General features: G+C 45.4%; 1 protein-coding gene across 3 annotated transcripts in view; it reads right to left on the minus strand.

Annotated features, from left to right (window-relative positions):
* Window positions 1-648: 648 nt before the first annotated feature.
* ELK3 (ETS transcription factor ELK3) overlaps window positions 649-20,043 on the minus strand; it is a 39,683-nt gene continuing 20,288 nt past the window's right edge. For 2 of the 3 annotated variants that reach the window (XM_056341760.1, XM_056341759.1), the window contains 3 exons: window positions 11,892-12,686; window positions 6,103-6,225; window positions 649-2,274 (listed from right to left, as the gene is read on the minus strand). In XM_056341760.1, the coding sequence (XP_056197735.1) occupies window positions 2,176-2,274; window positions 6,103-6,225; window positions 11,892-12,617 (948 nt within the window). In that variant the 5' untranslated portion in view covers window positions 12,618-12,686 and the 3' untranslated portion in view covers window positions 649-2,175. The remainder of the gene's footprint in view (window positions 2,275-6,102; window positions 6,226-11,891; window positions 12,687-20,043) is intronic. The other variant, XM_056341761.1, reaches the window with a different exon arrangement.

Raw genomic sequence — 20,043 nt, forward strand, 5'->3', positions numbered from 1 at the left:
ATGAGTATTTTGTCTTCACTTTTTAAACTCGTAGTGAGAAACACCTCATCTCTATGCCTTGTTCTCCCATGAGCTATACTGGCGTGTACGAGGTGAGACTACTGAAGTAGGTGTTCATGCTTTTTCGAAAATGAGATGAGATTTGGGTCTAGAGCGTGAATAATTGCATCTTGGCAACTTCCCTACTGAAAAATATTCCATGTACCTGGGAGGAACCTATTGACAGAGAAATGTTTGATCTGTAAGCCCTTGTGATTTATCTCCACTAGACTAGTCAATCCCATCAGTTACATGCTGTCTTTTCTTCCAACCTATTCTGATTTTACTTGATATAAAATTTCCCTTCAGTCGTAAATCTTGTATAGGTTCATCTTTGCGTTTTGAGTGCGTGGAATGGTACCTCTTGGAGCTCTTAAAACACAAATGACTTCCCATGCGCTTTGTTCTTTTTCCTTATGTACTGCATCTAATTGCTGTGTTTATCAGCACTGGTACTTCACACTGGTACAGCAGTTTTTTATCCCATTAATTACTGGGAGTGAAACTGAGGAGTCATTTTTGGTTGTGCAACCCAGGAGCCTGAGGAAAATTCCTGCTGTCTTTTGTCAGACTACCTCTGCCCCAAAAATGGCTTTTCAACATCAGAACTGCATTAATAAAATGTTTATTTAGCACCTTTCAGGTTGAAGGATCCAAAAGCACTTTACAATTAACTACACACATCATCACTGAAATGCATCCAAGCAGAAAATCGGCAGACAACTCACTGCATAAATTTCAAGAGTGGACTTTTAGCCAGCTGCTTGGCAGAGAAAGCAAAGTAGAAGCTCTAATGACCTGTAGCAAACAGGATTCTGATTTTGATTTGGTTTTTGAAGGTCTCATCTGAAAAACCTACATGGTAAAGCTGCATTCAGCCCAATTTAGCCACCTCAGAAAACTGAAGATTTGCATCAGCCCTGCCAAGATTAGAATCTGTGGTGCCAGCGAGTCTAGCCTAATCCTAACCTGACATTTAGATGACTAAACCATCACCTCAAGGTGGAGGACATGCCCAGTAAATTCAAGTTGCAAGTATATAGTAACACAGTGCTGGGTTTTTTAATCCAGAATTCAGATGTTTATACATAAACATCCCACATGTACAGTATACCTCTTCACAAGCACCAGGCATTAATTTACAGTCCTGTAACTTTTCCAGCTTTGGGGGAAGGGGAAATATGACCTTCTGAGCTTTAGTAACAAGAATCAGCTTTCCAGGGGAATTATAGAAGGCACTTGGCACGACTGAACAAAGCACCTGGTAATTCTCTATCGGGAATGATCCTCATTCCCTGGGAAAACAGAGATTACCTGCAGTCCTTCCAGCTGTTATGTTGACCTTAAGAAGTACAGGCCGAATAAATTCTGAGTAACGTCTCCTTTTTTCTACAGGAGTGTTCTCAAATGCTGGAAATCTCATTAATATTCACAGCCCAGGTCCTCCCTGTTGCATCTCAACGGAAGAACTTGGGCATAGATGTGTAAATGTGGCTTTGTTACTCCTAAATGCATCTTCTGACTGTAACGTTGATTACGTTTTCCACTTCAGCAAAGAAAAATTATAAGGCTATTTTTATACAATTTGAAAGCACTTAATACAAAGTTACATGAATACACTGCGACATACGGCCTATCCATGGAGAATACTGAAATACTACCATAGGGCTGTTCAATACTAGTTTTTTCTTTCAACTTTTTATCTTAATACTAGAAAATATATAAATCATTTACATGACAATTATGCAAAAGAAGGCACAGCCGGTTATAGTTTACACAAGCACAACGCGTAATATGCAGGAAAAGGGATTAGAAAGAAGCTTCACATCCTTATTAGATACATTGTTGCAATCCATTAAGAAAAGTACTTCATCAACAACAGAAGTGTTCAACACTTGAGAGCTATGATATAAAAAAATTATAATTCATTTAATGCAAAACAGATTTATATATACTTTTATATATAAACACTGTTTAAAAATGCTAACATAATAAAAGTAGATTATCCATGTAATGAAAAGTGCAAACCAAAGTAATAGAGGGTTTCACAATGTCCTTCTCATGACACAGGAAAAACTAGCCCATAGGAATGAAGTGTTACATCCACCAATAAGTCCTTGGTGCGATAAGGCAACATCAGGATTTCTGAGCATTTGGAGAAAGCAGTACTGGAGAAGAGGCTCCGTCCAGACTGGGAAGTGGCACTGGTATGTGACCATTTAGCAGAGTTGGAAACTGTAAGAGGCCAAAAGGTAAAAATTACTCTTTATCTCAAATCATTCAGCCCAGAAGCAGATGGATATAGCATTAGCAGCTGACTCCAGATGGTTTCAAGACTTGTGATTTCTATATAGTAAGATACACACCAAAGGCCTGCATCAGCCATTAGGGATGTAAAACAGAGGATGAAACCTGAATAATTCGTAATGTACAGGGATGTATAAATCTATTATACTATTGGCTACATTTTATAGAGAGGTTCACGTAACAACATGTTTATCTCACCCAGGGAAAGTGAATCCTATAGAGAAATTTTTGCCATCCGTTCTGCTTCCAAAAGTGTTTTTCAGTCTACAAATTATTAATTAAAATACATCCTTCTCATCTGTCCTTCACAAAAGCTAAGCAGGAAAGAGCTTTGCAAAACTGAAAGTAGAGATGTAGTTTTACGGTAGAAAAAGTACAATTGTGAATACAAAGCATGGGGAAAATTACTCTCAAGTATTTACAGTTTCCCCTCTGTATTCACTGAAAAAACATACATCAGCTATGCCGGATCGTTCAGTATGTGAAGCAGAATATATTGTCACTTAGTATTAACCTGCTGCTGAACTATTGTGCAAAAAATACTTACTCAATACATAAATTGCATATTCCTAGTTCATGACGGCATCCTGTCTGTAACTTGCCTGCAGTGACGTGTAGTGACTAGTCCTTAACATCTGACCAGAGAAAAAAGGCAAAGTGGGTGGAATAAACTTGCTGCAGCATGAGGTGGGAATTATCCCAGTGGTAGATACCGATCTAGCCTCCAGGCCCAGTTCCAGGAGCGGTGCTGGGCTTTTGCGGGCTTGAGAGAGACAGAGCTCCCAACTTCACGTGTCTGGCGTATTTTTTCCCCTTATCAGATCAGTTCTTCAACAGCCGGCTGTGGTGTAATCAGCCTCTGCACGTGCGTGCATATATTCTGCTTGTAACCAGTTTACTCTTCCACGGAGGTGTTAGTTAATGGTACCTGTCTTCAACACGCAGCTGAAAACCATGCCAGGCAGCGCAGGCTCAGCGGTGTGCTGCGGGGGCTGGCACCGCACTCCTGGCGTGGCCAGGACTGGCTGATGGCTCTTGTTTTAACCAAACCAAACCTCGGGAAATGTGTCCATCACTTCTGCCAAGATTAATTAAAGCACAGAACTTGATTACAAGCTCTTGCTTTTCCAGTCTAGATCTCTAAAGCGAGACACATAAATTATAATGTGTTTCATGTGATTTCTAACATAGAGTTGTGTGATCTTTGGTGTCTGTTGAGGCAGGTGGCATGCTGGCACTATGGCCTGAGATGCAAACAATGCTAATGTCACCATTTCTTCCTTCCCCTGGTCTCCACCCCAACCCAGCTCTCTTGTTCTCCGTCCTGTTGTCTCTGTAGCCCCTGGGGCTAGGACAATGCTCTGTATTTGTATGCCTCCATGCAGTGGGGATCTGGAACTTGACTACACCCTCTCAGTGCTACCCTCTACGCAGTAGTAACAAAGAAAAAACGCTTAATTTAGTTAACACTAAATTCAAGCTAACCTGATAGTCCTTACATTTGGCTGCATTTTTTTTTAATTAACCAGTTCTGTGCAAGTCTCTTGCTGTTATGTGATTTCAAACTAAATGGATGAAACATCAAAATCAGTTTTAATTACACTGCAGTGTGGCTTCAAAGGGAAGACTTCCCAGGTAGGTCAGTATATCAAGGTAAATTGTGTGGAAGGAGACCGCAGATTTCAGTGATGCTCTACACAGGGTGTATAGACAGAGATGTATGGGAGTTGCTTTCACCTCATGAACATGGAAGGAGAGGTTTTACCAGTAAATAAGCATCTGTGTGCTCTGTGAGGGAATATGCACGTAGTTGTGTCCAGCACTGCCAGAACAGGCTCCTCCTGCTTCATTAAAAGAGGGACCGTACTTTCCCATAGGCTTGTTCTGGGCTTAGGGGGACCGTGACCATGGATGGCTCCTGTCCTAGTCCTTGTATTTATACAAAGACCAGTACTAAAGAACTGTAGGCAACGCCAGGCATAGTGCTACTGTGACAAGCAGCACACGCCTGGAAGAAAAAGAAATAGGGGAACCTGGTCTGTCCTCCATGGGTGCTAGCAGGCAGGGGTGCAGGGGCAGGCAGGCAGCTGCAGAGCTGCCCTAGCCTTGAGCTGCTGGCAGGATTCCGACTCCAACAACAACAACCAAGTGTTCTTTAAACTCCCAGTGCAAAGGACCAGGTGAAAGCAGAAGCAATTCGTGAAGCAGCTCCAGCGCTTTCCTCCGTTCCCTGACCAGCTGCACGGAGCATGGGCTGGCTTGTGCAGGCAGCCAGGGGACAGCTCTGCCCCGACGCCCACGTGGGCCAGCCTGGCAGGTCTTGGTGGGGCTGGCAAGACTTCAGCTGTGGTTGTCATTTCACAGCCTATCTGCTGTTAAAATAAAGCTTCATGCTCTACAAACTTGTCCTTGTAGCCTTTGCCTGAATCAAGCATCATTTAGAAGGCCCTTTGGGTCTCTCAGAAGAGAGTGAGCCAAGACCACTCTCCACGTTCAGTTCCCGCAGGGGGTGGCCAGCGTATGTCCGTACAAGCCCATTCCAGGCCATGGCACAGACACTTCCCTCTCAAACGAAATGTCTGGCTGTTTTTAACCACATGTGCAAAACCAAGATCCAATAGGGACAAATGAGTTTATCCAAAACACAAATAAGCAGCCCTAGGGCTCCACGCTCAGCTGTCCCACTGGAGGTAGAAAGACTTACTATGCCAGTGAGGACCATACCCGAGCAGAGCACTTGAGCTAAAGCCCAGCCCTGGAGTTGGGCTGTCAGTCTCCCTGAAGGTTCAGAAACTAACACGGGGTCCCCGTCTACTAGCAGCAGCCCCCTCTTCTGTTAGTGTTGGCCCTCCACAGCAGCTGGGGAGTTCATTCCAGGGGTGTCCCTGCATTCTTCAGCTGCTCAAATGGCCATCGGCTTCTTGTGCTTCTTGCCAGTCAGCTGATCAGCAAAGTGTCTTCTGTGACTGCCTGAATCAGCTGCTTTGCAACAGCTACAGCTGGAGCTGCTAATACACCATCCCCACCATCCTGTTCCTAAGCCTCAAGCAAATGCTGCAGCAGAGTGCTGTGGCCAGTGTGGTTTACTTAAAAACTTTTTATATTAATTTTATAGAGACATGGTAAATACAAATCTATTAAAAGAGTTTTACTCTTTCAGTACCCGTGAGTGAGAGGGGACAACGCTGCCTTTCTCCTGTTACATACAGAGAGGCGCTCAGAGGTATGAATTAACTTATGGTTGAGGACAAATAATTTGCAGAACTGGAAATAGAGCCTTCAGGTTCAGAGTGCCCTTATAGTAAATACAACTGTGCCCTGTCTTCCTGAGTGAGAAGGAGCTCATTGAGCCAGAAGGATAAACCTACACCCACCTTACTGAGCGAGACCCCAACTGGTCTTGGTTTTCCCAGGGACCACGATGCACTACTCGCCTGGCTGGTCCCTGACTGGTCTGCGCTCTCTTCCTGAAGCTCTGAGAGCTCAGCTACCGACTGTTACTGGGGTCCAGCATTTATTTCTGTTTCCTTCATGTAGTATGTGTGTGCTCGCTGCAGTAGACTGCCCTGTAGGTTCTGACTGTGCTACCAAGGGTTTAAAGAGGGTACAAGTAAGGCCTCTTTAAAAGTGCCTCTTAACTCCCATATTTGCTTAAACTATTTGAAAAGCTCTGGACCACTGTGAGCAGGTGTTGCCCTGATGTCTCCTCCACATGTGCGCTTTCAGAAATGAAACCTGTGCATTGGAAAGACCTACCTGGAACAGAGTGTTTGGTCCCTGCAGCCTGGCAGGACTCAGAGGAGCAACAGGACTGAGGCTACTCCAGAAATGAATGCTAGACAGCAGTGGGCTTGGGGTCAGCAATAATCCATTTGGGGTCTGCAAAACAAAAAAACACCCCGTGATGCGTGCCTTGGGAGTTACAGCTCCACACAGTAGTCACAGCCCCTAAAGTCTTAACACTTCACCTGCTGGCTCTTTTTCCCAGTCAATTCAGACGCATGCCCAGTCTACTGGCCAGCAGCAATTGCCCGTCCAGCCCTGCATCGGTCAGCACTGGATACCTGCCCATTTAATATTCCTTCGTATGCAAACCGATTTCATTGCTGTTGCAGTTTGCTTAAGGAGAAGCACAGTTACTGTTTATTTGAACCACGCTCATGCAACTGTATAAAATACCACGTGTACCCAAATGTCTGCAAGCAAAGCCTAGTCTCCTTCGGAATGATTTTTTACCTTTTGAAGGGCAGCGACTGCTTGAACTGACTGCAGCTTTTGAAGCATTAATACAATTGCATGTGGAGCCAAAAGAGCCACTGCCGGCCTTTGAATTTTACTCCTCTGATGACGCCTGTTCAAAATGGAAGAAGTTTCAAGAAACTGGCAGCGTGTAGGCTGACGCAGCAAGAGGCAGGTGTATGGGTTGGGCGCCCAGAGAGACGCAAAGAGCACAGCAAATTGTTGGAAAAGAACCAAAATGGCAAGAACTAAGAATCCATGGCTCTTCCCAACTTGGAGGTGGCTCCTTCCAGTGCCATGGTACGCGAGGACTTCTGGGAATGCTCTCAGCACTTCTACAGCACAACTGGAGGGGAGGCAGAGTTAAAGCACATGCAAATCTCCATTCAAAGGAAGAATCACATGAATTATTCTGTATCCAGAGTAATTTTATCTTTCCAAAAAAGAACATGAAAGCGATGTAACAGTTTTGAACAAAGTATTTGGCATAATGAGATAATCTCAGCAGTAATCTTGATGCCAATTACTAAAATCAAGTCTTATTTAGCAAAGCATTTAATGGAATTTGAGTGCACACTTAGCATGTAAGTACATGTTTCCCTGTGTAGGACAAGTGCCTTGGTGCTCAGCTGAACTAGGGCATCAGTTTGTCCAGGCTTTAAAATATGTAAACAGAAGACAGAAGGTAAGGAGCGTCTCCCCCTAGTAACGAGCACGTCATGCATTCTGGTACCTGCTAGCTTCCCACCAGGCCAGAAACATACAACTCGCACATACGTCAACTGGAACCAGGAGTCTCACGCAACAACTGCTTACACCACGGGCTGTCACATCCCGTTGCCAGGACTCTGCGGTGAGCAGGCTCAGAAAGGCAGGTACCACAGAGCATGTGGATTTTCAAATACGACAGGCATATGATTTGCAAAGCAGTGCCTGAGGGATCAGCTGTGGTGTTCCAGGCTCTGTGCAAACACACAGGAATACAGACCTGCTCTGACATGCTTCTACTAGAGTTCATGACAGGGTCACACAGTTCAACACCAGCAGAAGAGATGGGAGAGACAAGAAGCAGCAAAGATTAAGGTCCTCCCAGTGATTCTGTCCCAAGGTGTCTGAAAGGCTGTTTAATACAAAGAGCTTGGATGCTCTTGAAGGGGGTGATTTCTCTTAAGGAATCTCAAAAAAAGCAGGGTTCATGGGGAAATGGGAAGGGAAAGGACACTGCCATCTCCCTTGTGCTGAAGAAGGGGGATCAGAAACACCAAACCCCCCAGAAGAAACCACAGTTATGTCCCAAGGTGTAATAAACATATGGTATTGCTGGAAAGCAAGAGGTGTTCATGCAGTGGAACAGCAGGTATGGTGGCCACAGGCGTACCAGTGAGGCCAGGGCCTGGATCTATCTGGATGACAACAAAAGGGGCAAAGAGTGCGTTAAGGCCTGGCAAGGAGGAAACTTCTGTCTTGATTCCATCAGGTGACACAGCTCTGTCAAGATACTAGAAAAAATACTTGACAACCAGACACTTGGGAATGGCTCCCTCACAAACACCGTCCTCCCAGGACCTTGCTTTCCCTTTGCAGGACCCTGACCTGCTTTTGCAGGGCAGGAAAACAGCAGTACCAGCGAGAGCACCTTCCCTGTGCCGCATTACAAACTGATGCTCCATGGGCAGGCAGCTATTGACAGGGATTTATGGGACTGACAACATACCGAATTAGGTCAGGATAAATACTCGGAGATCTACTTACTACTAGCCTTAAAACCAACGATGTAAGCAGCAAGACCCAACAACATTCAACTAAGGACACAGTATTGTGCTAACTGCACTAAGAGGTCCAGTGAGCTACGCCTCAGCTCTTTATTTTTTCTCTAAGAAGCAGCAGGTACCCAGAACTGAAAATGTGGTTCTTGAGAGAGTCTTTTCAAAATAATGAAGAAAACTTGGAGGTGTTTATTCCTACCCAGATACCGCCACAGCAGATCTTTGGAGAGAGAGATTTGAAACTGAGCTGTCCTCCATTCAACTCTGGAAGCATGTTAACACGCCTAACAACAGCGCTAACCAAAAGCTCATGTCCTCTGATGATCAGAGCACTCATGTCTGCGAGTTCTGCCAGAGCCAAGAGCCAGCCAAAGCAAGCCTCCAAATCTGTTAATATTTAATGCAAAAAGAGCACAGGGCCTCCCAGGCTTGTTCTCAGTATCGCCACCAGCCAAGCAACAAAACCACCAGAGGAAACGTAAGTGTAAACAACACCACAGCACAGGCTATCCTTGAATTACACGCGGAAACTCATGTGTCACTTCATTTTCTGCCCTCACGCAGCTGTACATCTGGTATTAGATGCGGAACCCAGTGGGAAGTTCCTACTTTGAAAAAAATGTCATTATAATCTAAGCATAGGAACAGTTTAAACAGAAGTAACTCACTGCACAGAGAAGATTATCTTAAGCAACGATGCTTAGGGCTCCTGACTTCTCTGACAAAGAATGCGTGTAAGTACCATCTGTCTTGTCACTTCTAGCTGTCAGGTAACGGGCAAGTGCTGTCACACGTACGTTGCTTCCCAGGTCATTAGGCACGTGCCGGAGCCTGGGTGGTGTATGTGGAATACAGACCATGCACATGCTAGCTGCAAGCACACTACTTTGTCTGTAAGGAAGCAGCATGTTGTAAGCGTTACAAATGCTAAAATAGAGGCCTGAAGGAAAAGAGTGAGTCAAATTATGTATCCACATTGGCCAAGGGAGAGCCAACAAAAATAACAAGCATAAGGAATCTGTGAAATAAGCAACTACTGAACAAAATCTAAATATCTCTCTTTGAAGCTAATCAAGTGGAAAGCTGACATTTCTCCACCAAAGTATGGTACTGTATGTACTGACATCTTCAAACCCATTTTTCTGTTCTGAAATTGGTTGTGCATATCACGTGCCCTTTCACAGGGCTCCAGGCAAGGGTATTCCTTGTGATTGGCAGGTACAATGGAAAGCCATCCGAAACACCCTCTCAGGCAGCAGGTCCTTCTCCAAACCTACAAGACTCTTTGAGCAGCAAGTGGTGTCTGACATCCTGCTCTGCACCTGCCCCATGCCAGCAGGCATCTACCCCTGGGATCTGATAAATTAGGGTTCGTTTGAGATACGATGCATGCTCTTCCTAGGACGATGGGATGAACTGCAGATTTCCAGCCTAAAACATGGCTGTAGTTATTCTGCACCGTGGTATTACAGCTATCTGAACACAGCTGTTATATAGTTTTTATTTTATATTCACTAAGTCAACTACTTAGGATGCAGGGCACTTCTTATCCACACTAGAAATAGAAGGCTAAAAGAGAGGGAAAAAGCTATGTTGCTGTATACCCAGAAGTTTAAACAAATGGACCCAGGAAGTACCCTACACAGCTGCCATCTGCCTCTTCCATGATACGACAACCTGTCAAAAAAGATTTGTAACGGCACTAAGTTGGGTAACGGTCATCACAGCCTTAGCTAGCCATCCTGCTAAAGGGCCACAATCATCTACCTAATTCTTTCCTATGTCTTTCAGGGGCAGTAAGTACCTCAGTTTATAGATAAATGGGAAATTTAAACGTTCAAAGAAATAATTGCAAAATAAGACAAGAAATTTCTGCTCACACTGAGTTTTGGAGCAGCAGTAGATTAAAGAGTTTGTAGTAACTTCTCCTGCCATTGTCTCTGGCTGGCATCTGATACAATTTATTTGTCAGACTTAGTCCCTGTGAACAAAGTTACTTACTATGGTTATACCACCGTTACAGGTGGTATAACCATACCGTGGTGTGGTTATACCACACCAGATTATGTGGTTAAGATTTCCAGATTTATTAACATAGTTATCATTAACATATACGTTATAACATATATATTAACATATAATATATATATAAAATATATATAAAATCTGGTTAAGATTTCCAGATTTAATATTAACAGATTACAGGTGGTATAACCATACCGTGACAGGAGTCTGTCAACGCACCTCAAGTTTGGTTTGCCACACTTCTGTCCTTCCTGCCAAACATAACTTCACTCAAAGGCTTTACAGTGTCAAAAATGGCAGATAATGGCCCACAAAATCCTCTTTTCTTTGCAACACAACTTCGTATCTCGGTGGCTTACAGGTGTGCCTGATGTGCAATGGCTTTGCACAAACGTGCCATGCAGCCAGCTGAAAAGCTCAGTAAGAGCAAGCACTGTGCTGGCGGTGAGCACCGGCCGCTGCTCCCAGCCCTGGCAGCCCCCCACCCCGCGCCGGCACACCGTGCTGCCCGCAGCCAGCTCCGGGATCTCTAACATCTGGCTGCACGGCTGGCATCACCTGTGCAAAGCCTCTTTGAACAGGGAAGAGGTAAAAGGACTCTGGATACAGTGTGACCCTATGACAGCCAGAAGTAAATCAGCATTTATTTATTTACTGGCATTTATTTATTTACTGATCAGTTTGTTTCACATAGTGCTAGTATTTGCATCAACTTTTATTTTGCAGGCGGGAGGGGATGTTAGGGGTGTTCCCCAGTGGGATAATTTTACTCTTGGACTTTTTTGTCTAATTCTGTAGCGGTAGCATAAGACAAAACTCACTGCTAAACACAGCAGGTCATTAGCTGCGCGATTTTTCGTCTTTTCCTCTGAACTGCTAGATTTTGTTCATAGACTTGCTTGAAAATGAGAACTCACCATTGACATTACCACAAATATGGGATTAAAAAGAACAAAATAACCTACTGGTTCAGTAGGTGTGTGCTGAAAGGAAGCTCAGGCAAGTACTCTGTGGATCTGTACGTAAAACTTGGGAAATCAAAACTGGCTTAAGAGCCTGTCTTAGAAACCACTTAATTTGCTCCAGATTCAAAAACTGATAAAAAGGTCACACTGAATGGATGCAACGTCTAATACAAAAATCTAACCAAGAACCCCACAATGCACACGCTCAAGGAGTGACCTACAAAACCCCTGTGTTTTTCTTGTTGACTTTTTCCTCTTTGTTTTGTAGACCTGGAGGCTGGTTTGAACCGATAAGCAATTCACTCGTATTAACTAATGGCTGCCCATCTCATTATCCTTCCGGGCAGTCCGTGAACTGTGATGGCTTTTTCCATACTCATGCAGGAACCCCAGCAGGAACCTACTTTCCACCCTTTGTTCAGGCCTCTGCTACTTCCCCGTATGCTGTTCTTTTTCATCAGAGGATGACAGGCCCATAGGGCTAACACCCTCGGCCACACGGAGGGAATACCTGGCTAACACAAGAGCACAGGAGACAGGCAGATCTCACCTGTGCAGTGAAGAAAGCTGGAGTCAGGGATCCCGAAGGAAGCGCAGGGCTGTTGAGCGCGATGGAACCAATGTCGGTGCTGGAGAGAACCATAGGTGGGGCGGAGATTTCCAAGCCTTTGGGTTTTTTAGCCTTTGGGGGAAGAGATGGAGATTTTGCCTTGGAGCCCGAGGAGAGGTTCAGAGGCTCAAGGGAATCTGAGTCGTAGCAACTGGACTCAAGGAAGAGGCTCCTGTGTTCTGCAGGGAGGGGCGAGGTGGGAGACAGGGACGGCGACCGGGAGGAAGATGATGATGGAGATGAAATGCTGGCACTGTTGGGTAGCATTAAGGAAGATATTTTAGCTGATACTGACGAGCTGAGAAAAGCAGAGGCAGCTGCTGTTTCGGAAGTGGAAGGCAACGACACCATGGGCCTCATAACTTGTTTGTCTGTTTTGTTTGTCACAAACCTTATAACAGTCCGAACTTCTTCAACTGGCGTGTTTCCCTCTGACTTCTCCTCCAGTTTTTCTGTTTTGATTGGCTTGTAAGGGTCTGGCTGGTTCTGCAGAGAGTTGATAGTGAAAGAGGAGTACAGGCCAGAGTGGATATATTCATTACGGCTTGTGCTTTTCAGTGCTGACAAGCTGTGCTTGTGCTGATCCCTGCTCTCGGAAGGCATCTTACAGTCGCTGTCCTGCAGCAAAAGGCTCTCTCTGCTGATTTCCACAGCATGTGGATCCATTTTTAAAATCTCAGGAAAGGAGACAAACTTGTACACAAATTTTTGTCCGATCACTTTCTTGATGATGTTCTGCAAATACAAAAGCAGATGCTAGAGAGATCAGCATTTTAGAGGCACTGCCTACAGCAAACATAAGGGGGTTCACGAGGGTTCTCAAGCTGAGCAGGCCATTTCAGTGGGGCTTCTAACGCTGCTCATCCTTGTCTCACTCCCATACCTCTGCTCAGCCAAGGAGACCACTCCCTGCCTCTCATGGTGCCTAACAAAAATCACCATTACTAGATGATAAAGACCTACCGGTGGGCTGTTTTCCTCCTCCTTCCTCTGAGGTAGCTCAGGAATATTTTCTTTCCACTAAGAACAAGCCTCCACCTTGCAGAGTCAAGCCACGCCACCATTTGCATTTCACAACGAAGGCAAACTCCTTCATTTCTGCTTCCCAAAACCAACACAACTATCCCAAGTATGAAATACTCTTAGAATGTCCACAAGGGACAAAACCACCTCAGCCTCCCTGCTCCAGTCATTTACCTTCTCTTCCTGACTGTGTGCAGAAGGACTGACCTAGGCTGACGGTGAATGTCCTTTCAACAATCATGAACTACAACTGTGACAAATTTAACCGTCTGCACGGTTTGGAAAAGTAGTGTCCTGCTGTATCCCCATGCTATCTCCAGGTTTGCATTAGGCTCAGGATGCTCACCGGGGCAGGCAGAAATTTTCCATCCATCTAAACCACTGAACTGAAAATGACTATTGAAAAAAAAAAATCCCAAACCTCTCAAAGATTTGCAGTACTATTTATTTTTGTCATCATATTCGCCACACTGAAAGTGTCCCCTTTATAGAACGAACCGATTCCCTTTGAAATCTTTCGTGAGGGTCCTGTTTCCAGCGCTAACCCTTCCTGCAGACCCAGGTAAGCTGCCTGCTCTAATACAATGCGCAGTATCCCCAAGGATGCCATGTAAGCGCCTCTGCAGAGGCACTTTATGGTACCAGGTACTGGCCTGGCCTGGGCTAGGAAAAGGACTGGAATATTTACCACCCTAAGGAACACGCTGTGGAAGATAAGAAGCAGTATTTCCTGAGCTTTCCAGTGATTTCTCTCTCCTTGAAGCTCCTGGTGGACAGTTTGTCTGTAAGTCACCTCTGAAAAACCCTTTCCAAGAAGCTTCCCTTCAGTGCAGCACATCTGCTGCACCTCCAGCTGATATTCTGCAAACAGACATTTGCTTTGCTGTACAGATGGAGATGTAAATATTTACAATTTTCCTAAAAATCTAGTTTGTTTTTCATTCTGCCACAGATTCTGAGACCGGTAGAGGAAACATTTGTTAAAATGACTGAAAAGGGTGGGGGTGGGGGGGAAGGCAAGAAAAAGGAACGCAAACATCATCCCTATTTATATATGGACAGTACTTAGTGCTAGGTGCTTGCAGTGCCCACACTACGTCATTTTTGTCACAAAAGCAAGATTCATTTTGGGGAAAGAAAAAAAAAAAGTCTGTACTTGGGTATCAGAACCTCTTCTGTCTTTCAGCTGAACTCCTGCATTCTGTAATTCATCTATCTGAGTATCCTGGCATTTCATTCAGGTACCCTCTTGAATACAAAATTAATCCTTCAAAAAGCCCTGGGATGTAGCTTTGCTTCACAGGTCAGGAGCTGCGGCACAAACGGAGAAAGTTGTTTCCCAAGCTGATAACAGGGATCTGCAGCAAGGAAAATTAACTTCAGGAAGCTCAGGCTAAAGGCACAAAACTGCCCTCTTCCATGCCAAACTGTATGCACATCTACCTACCTGGAGGGTCCTGCAATGCCTATTTTTGCTCTCCAAAAATGTTCAAGACATACAGTTAGCCAACAGGATCACAGTTTGCATAAGCTTTAATTGCCATGGCTTTGGGCTTGACCCAGATTGTGTGTGTGTGTGTGTGCTAATTAGGTGAAATGTTTTTCTGCGCTGACTTGACTTTTTCTGCACTGTCAATATTACATTCTTCTTGAAAAAGGCAAAACCTCTAAACTACTCACAAAACCAAACATCACTACTTGATGTTTTTTTCTTCTTTAATCTACATTTTTTAATTTAAAATATACCTTCCCTCTGCTTCTGGCAGCTTTGAGTTGTTGTTACATCAAGCACTGGCCAGTGAGATCTTATGTGGAAAATGTGACTCCCAGCAGAGGAAGATTAGATGTATTTAAAGGTGGCACTTTTACACTGGCGCAGGTTTGAAATAGAGGAGCATTGCTATAAAAAGCAACCGAACGGGCTGGTGAGTTTACACTTCCTCTGCTATTATTACATATAGTTATATTTTAAGGTCTCTCAGCACAGCTCCTCTGACTCTGTAAGCCTGCAGCAAAAGCCCACTTAACGATGGCTGGAGATTAAAAGGATTCAAGTGCAGATCCCTGAAGCACTTCACAGGCTTCTCTTAAATGTGGAGCCTGAGGAAATCTCCACCTGCATGTAGGAGAAAACAAGGACGCAAATTAAGTGCCTCCAAAACGCCAGTGGCTTTTCTAATTTTTTTGACAAATAATTGAAGTGAAGGTAAAAAGCAGCTTACTCTTACCATCACCTCAGTGATGTATCAGAATCGTTCTGAGCTGTGGGCAACGGTTCAAACCACAGAAGACAGTGATAGGCATCATGGCAAGCAGGGGTTTTCCACCCTCAGTCTGAGATAAAAAGGAAATCTTCTTTGCCAGGGACTGCACTTGCAGGGAGACCAGACCACTCACTTGGTAGCAGGACAGCAAGTACCTGTGCACATTTAGCCGTTTGGTTTTTTTTTCTGTTGTTTGAATTTTCTAGGTAAATTCCCTCATGAGCAGGCTTGCAAGGAGTGCTGGTGGCCGCGGCCAGGGCTGCAGGGAGCTCTGGGGCTGTGCTGCCGCGGAAGGCTCCGGAAGGGCCAGTGCAGCTGCTGGGGAGGAGAACGGGGCACCCAGGCCAGGAGGAGGGGCTCCAGCCCAACAGCTTAAAAAAACAACAACAAAAAAAATCTTACCAAGAGACAGCACTCTGTGACATTTAAAAACAGAGAGCAGGGAGCTGGGAATGCCCCTCTTCTGCTGGTTTCTTGACTGTTCCTCACTTGAACACTTCACGCTTCCCCATCTGTAGGACAGCCACCACCGCACACGTGAGGCGCGCGCCCCGCTGCAGAGCGCTTCGAAAGCTGCTGATAGGAACCGGGCCCAGCACTGCCCCGTGCCTGCTCCGGCACATCAGCTCCGTTGGGCTCAGGCTTATTCACACCACATCACTCGCTGCGGGAGCACCTCCACAGCCAGCCTCACCCAAGTGCTCTGAATCACCAGCCCTTCCCCACAGACCAGCTGGCCGAGCCAGGCGGCAAAGGCTCGCTGGCCCGGTTCCCCTCCAGCTTAAACCAGGCTATAACGTGGCTGGGAGTTTTTTGTGTCAGCTATGCATATGCGCTACTACTTTTGGAAGCCAACCCAAAATACACAGGAGCTGTTTGACATCTCAACAGCATGTGACCTCTGGGTTTCTTTCCGGTTCTTTATTCCCTCCCAGAAGTCTTCCCGTGCGTTGGCGCAACTCAGACTTCATTTCTTCTGTCTTGTGTTTTATTCGCATCGCCTCTGACCCTTACTCCCTGTTTGAGCCATTTAGAGCTAAGGTTTAGCTATACTATCGGTGTGACACATGGATTTTAGTGGCTTGGCTCAAACCTGTTAGCTAGCCAGTTTGGTGGCTGCAGGAGCCACTCGGGAGACTGAGCTGGGAAACGGGACCCAGTTTCTAGCTGAACTAGACTACTGAGGGGCCTCAGGGGCAAGAAGATGAGACTGGGACTTTTTTCCTCCTCCCAGAAGTGACCTGTAATCAGGCTGCCCCAGACGTCAGAATTTACAGCAGAACAGGATAAACCCTGTAGGTACCAAACGCCCCTGCTTGGGAAAGAAGGACCAGAGCTGTAGCTGCTGCACCTAACTCCCATTTGGACATGTTGCAAGTTCCCTGGCTCCAAGAGTACTAAGGGATGCAACATGTGTAGGGACACTTAGGCTATGTCCTCACAGGACTCCATGAGGAGGGAGCCAGGCTGCCTCCAGCTACTGGGAACCTTACCCAGGGAGAGGGCTGCTCACACCCCAGTGTCTGAAGTACATAAACTGGCAGCAAGTACCTGTGGCTGCACGGCTGGCTCCAAAAACCAGGGCACATGCCCACATCAGCGTGTGCAGGCAGGCAGATTCTGTTAACATCATACTTTATGCGCTTATGCTTATTATACCGTGTGTGCAGAAGCTAGATTTTGTCGATTTTTTGATGGAGGCACAGGTACTGTACACCTGTACTGACCTTTGGAAGCACAAGGCTCATTTAGCTGGATTTCAGCCTTTCCTCATCACCTCCATCTGGAAGACAAAGGCTATTCCTCTGGCTGGCACCTCTTCCCAGGTTCTCTGCTCTCTCTGCTGCAGTTTGCTGGGCATCTCTTTCCTCTCAGATCAAACACAAACTATTTGTCACTCCTTTCACGGGGGTTCTTGGGTTTTCTCCTGTACCCATCCCCTCTTACTGAATATCAAATTGTTTAGTCCCATCTTCCCATAAGGACAGCACTCAATAACCACTTCCATGCGACTTCAGACTTGCACTTTCTTGACTTCCGTACATGACTCTGGAAAGAAGCTCCTTCCAATTCTCTATAAAGCTATATTCTAATGGTCCTTCAAGTATTTCCTTGTAACATCTTACCTGTACCGCTACAAAACATATAGATGGTACTCTAGCACCATCATACTGCTATTGTTTCATTGTAATACTCTATTTCCCCTGAGGTAACTCAAGAGAAGACCTTCCGAAAAGTAAAATAATAGTTTTCATTATCATTTCATATCCTTAAGTTCTGTAACAAGGCCAAGCAAGAGACCCTCTTCCCAAAAGAACTCTTGCATGCTGCCACCTACACTTCAGCATTAAAAATAGGAACTAGTAACCAGGCTACTGGGTCTGACGTGTTACGGGAGGGGAGGGAATGCCATGGGCATATCTGAATCCTAACAGCACCTAAAAAGCTCTGTCCCCTGCTCTCCAACAAGCACAAAGAAGCCCATATTATGTATATACTATACGTGATACTGCCAACCCATCTAAACAACGGGCAGCCATTAACTGAAACTTAAATGATTTATTCTGTCTTTAGAAGACAGACTGAACAGCACTCACTAACTAAAGCCTGGGGCCACATGCTCTTCAGAGAGGATGCAAAAATATTGAAGAGCTGCTCGCTGCAACAGTATGTAACTGTAATTAAAGGTGCAGCACAACTAAGGCAAACATTAAGGTTACACAGGGAACTGTGATTCTTGCATTTCCTAACTTCTGAGGGCTTGACTTCCCAACTGTTACACCCTATTAATGTCAGTATCTCCATGTAACTTCCTGGATTTGCCCTCCTTCCCTCAAAAACAACCCAAAAAACTCACGAGAAAACTCACTAGCTTCCCTCTTGTGGTGTCATCTTGAAATATTCATGGAGACCTTTAGTAGTCCTGAAACCCCTGGAGACTTCCAAAACGTATCTGTCATTACATTACAGTTACCAGAAAAACAAAGTAACTGGGCAACTTCAACAAAAAGAAACCAACTAATCCTACTTACCAAGGTATTTTAGTTCTACACATCAAGCTAAAGTGCCCTGCGTGGGAATAGATGTGAAAGGTTTCCTTGCCTGAAAACGTTACAGGAGATTGCTAACCAGCAGCAGCGTGTGACATGATGAACACGCTGCTCAAGCTGTAGGTAGAGAGAGTGCAGGATGCCTTTCCTCAGCACTGTCATCTGTTCTGCTGCTCTGTTGAGGTAACAAGGGAAATGCATTAAATAAAGAGAGGGGAGGGGAATTTGGGTAACAAACGAAACAGGAGATGGAAAGCCTTCAGATTATCTACAAACCTTTAGCAACCAGAATCACGGTAGTAAACGACAATCAAGACTTGCCACACTCTGCATTTCCTGGGGTGCTTTATATGTGAATTTAACATAAATCTAGCCATCAGCCTCAACAGCGCGTCATGCTCGCTTTCAAAGCCAGCCTAAGGAACTTGTCCTAATTGTGTTATTTTTCTTCAGTACTGCAATTAATTTACTTTTAAGTTCAAATGAATCAGATGATGAATTTTAACAAGCCAGCATTCCCCCCCAAGCAAAATGGCAGGGCTCATAAACCTCCATTTATCCAGTGATCAGTTTTTATTTCTCCACGGTGAGTAATTTCAAAGGCAAACCGTGAAGCAGCAGCTGTGTCAGCCGTATGCAGTGGCAGTGGAGGGCAGCCCAAGAAAGGAATGCCCATCCCGTGTGCCACCATCACTTATAAAAAAAAAATCACTGCCCCTCGCCTTAGACTCACATATGCTGCCAGATCATTTGGGTTACAGCAGAGAAGCCCCTGCTGATAATTCCACAACCCAAAGTCCTGTGCAGAGTGCTGCCTCTTGCCTTTCCTGCTGCCATCCCCAGCCTGCAGCACAGTGTTTATCCCGTCTGTTCAGTGTGCACCCACTGGCCCCAGCACACGCAGCTGCCAACACATCCATCACTGCCAAGAGCCACAGAGGGGACAAGGATCTCAGGAGACTCCTTAAGGTTACCTCAGGGTCTAGACTGCTTTATCGCACAAACTAGCGAATGGTCAGGGGAGAGGAGTGCAAAAGGCTGAGAGAGGCTCCCTCACCTTCCCAGCCCTTCCCCTTTTGTTTTGCAGAAGGGGAAGAAGAATGCCAAGGAGCCTTTCCTTCCCTCGACTTCTTCCCATTCTGTGCTATGCAACGTAGACTGAACTGAAGGCAGGGGATGCGTTTAGGATTGAACCCAGTGTTGAGCACTCCCTGCCAGCCCACAAACCTGCCCTGCCAGATTCATTATCCGCTACCTTATGTCAGTATCTCTCATGCTTCAAAACCAGCAGCAAGTTCCCCTGCCCCTCTGCACTCTCCTAATAATCTGCCTTTCTCCACTGCCTGGGAACCAACAGGACACAACACACCGTACCTACACGGAGAGTGAGAAGCTCCCACTGTTTTCTGCTAAAGGAGTTACTCCTTCAATTTAAAGAGCAATAGCTGCGGTTTTGGTTTGGCGTTCAAACCCTGATCACAATACATGGGGAAGAAAGAGCTTATCCTTCTTTCCATCTAGGACCTATAACCTCCACTAGACTGCAGAACTCCTGGAAAAATGGCCAAAATCCTTGTGCCACACCTAGATAAAATCTGCAGACCGAAAAGCCCTCAGCCAGAGCCCTGGTGAAGAAACTGCACGACCACTCCTCTGCCAGATGCTGCATGAGCAGAGACAAAACAGATGACAAAGACGTGTATGCTGGTTGGGGGGCAACTGAAAACAGTACAAGGGTAAAAAAAAAATAGTTAA

The sequence above is a fragment of the Falco biarmicus genome, chromosome 5 (genome assembly GCF_023638135.1).
Source record: "Falco biarmicus isolate bFalBia1 chromosome 5, bFalBia1.pri, whole genome shotgun sequence".
In the NCBI taxonomy this organism is placed as follows: Eukaryota; Metazoa; Chordata; class Aves; order Falconiformes; family Falconidae; genus Falco; species Falco biarmicus.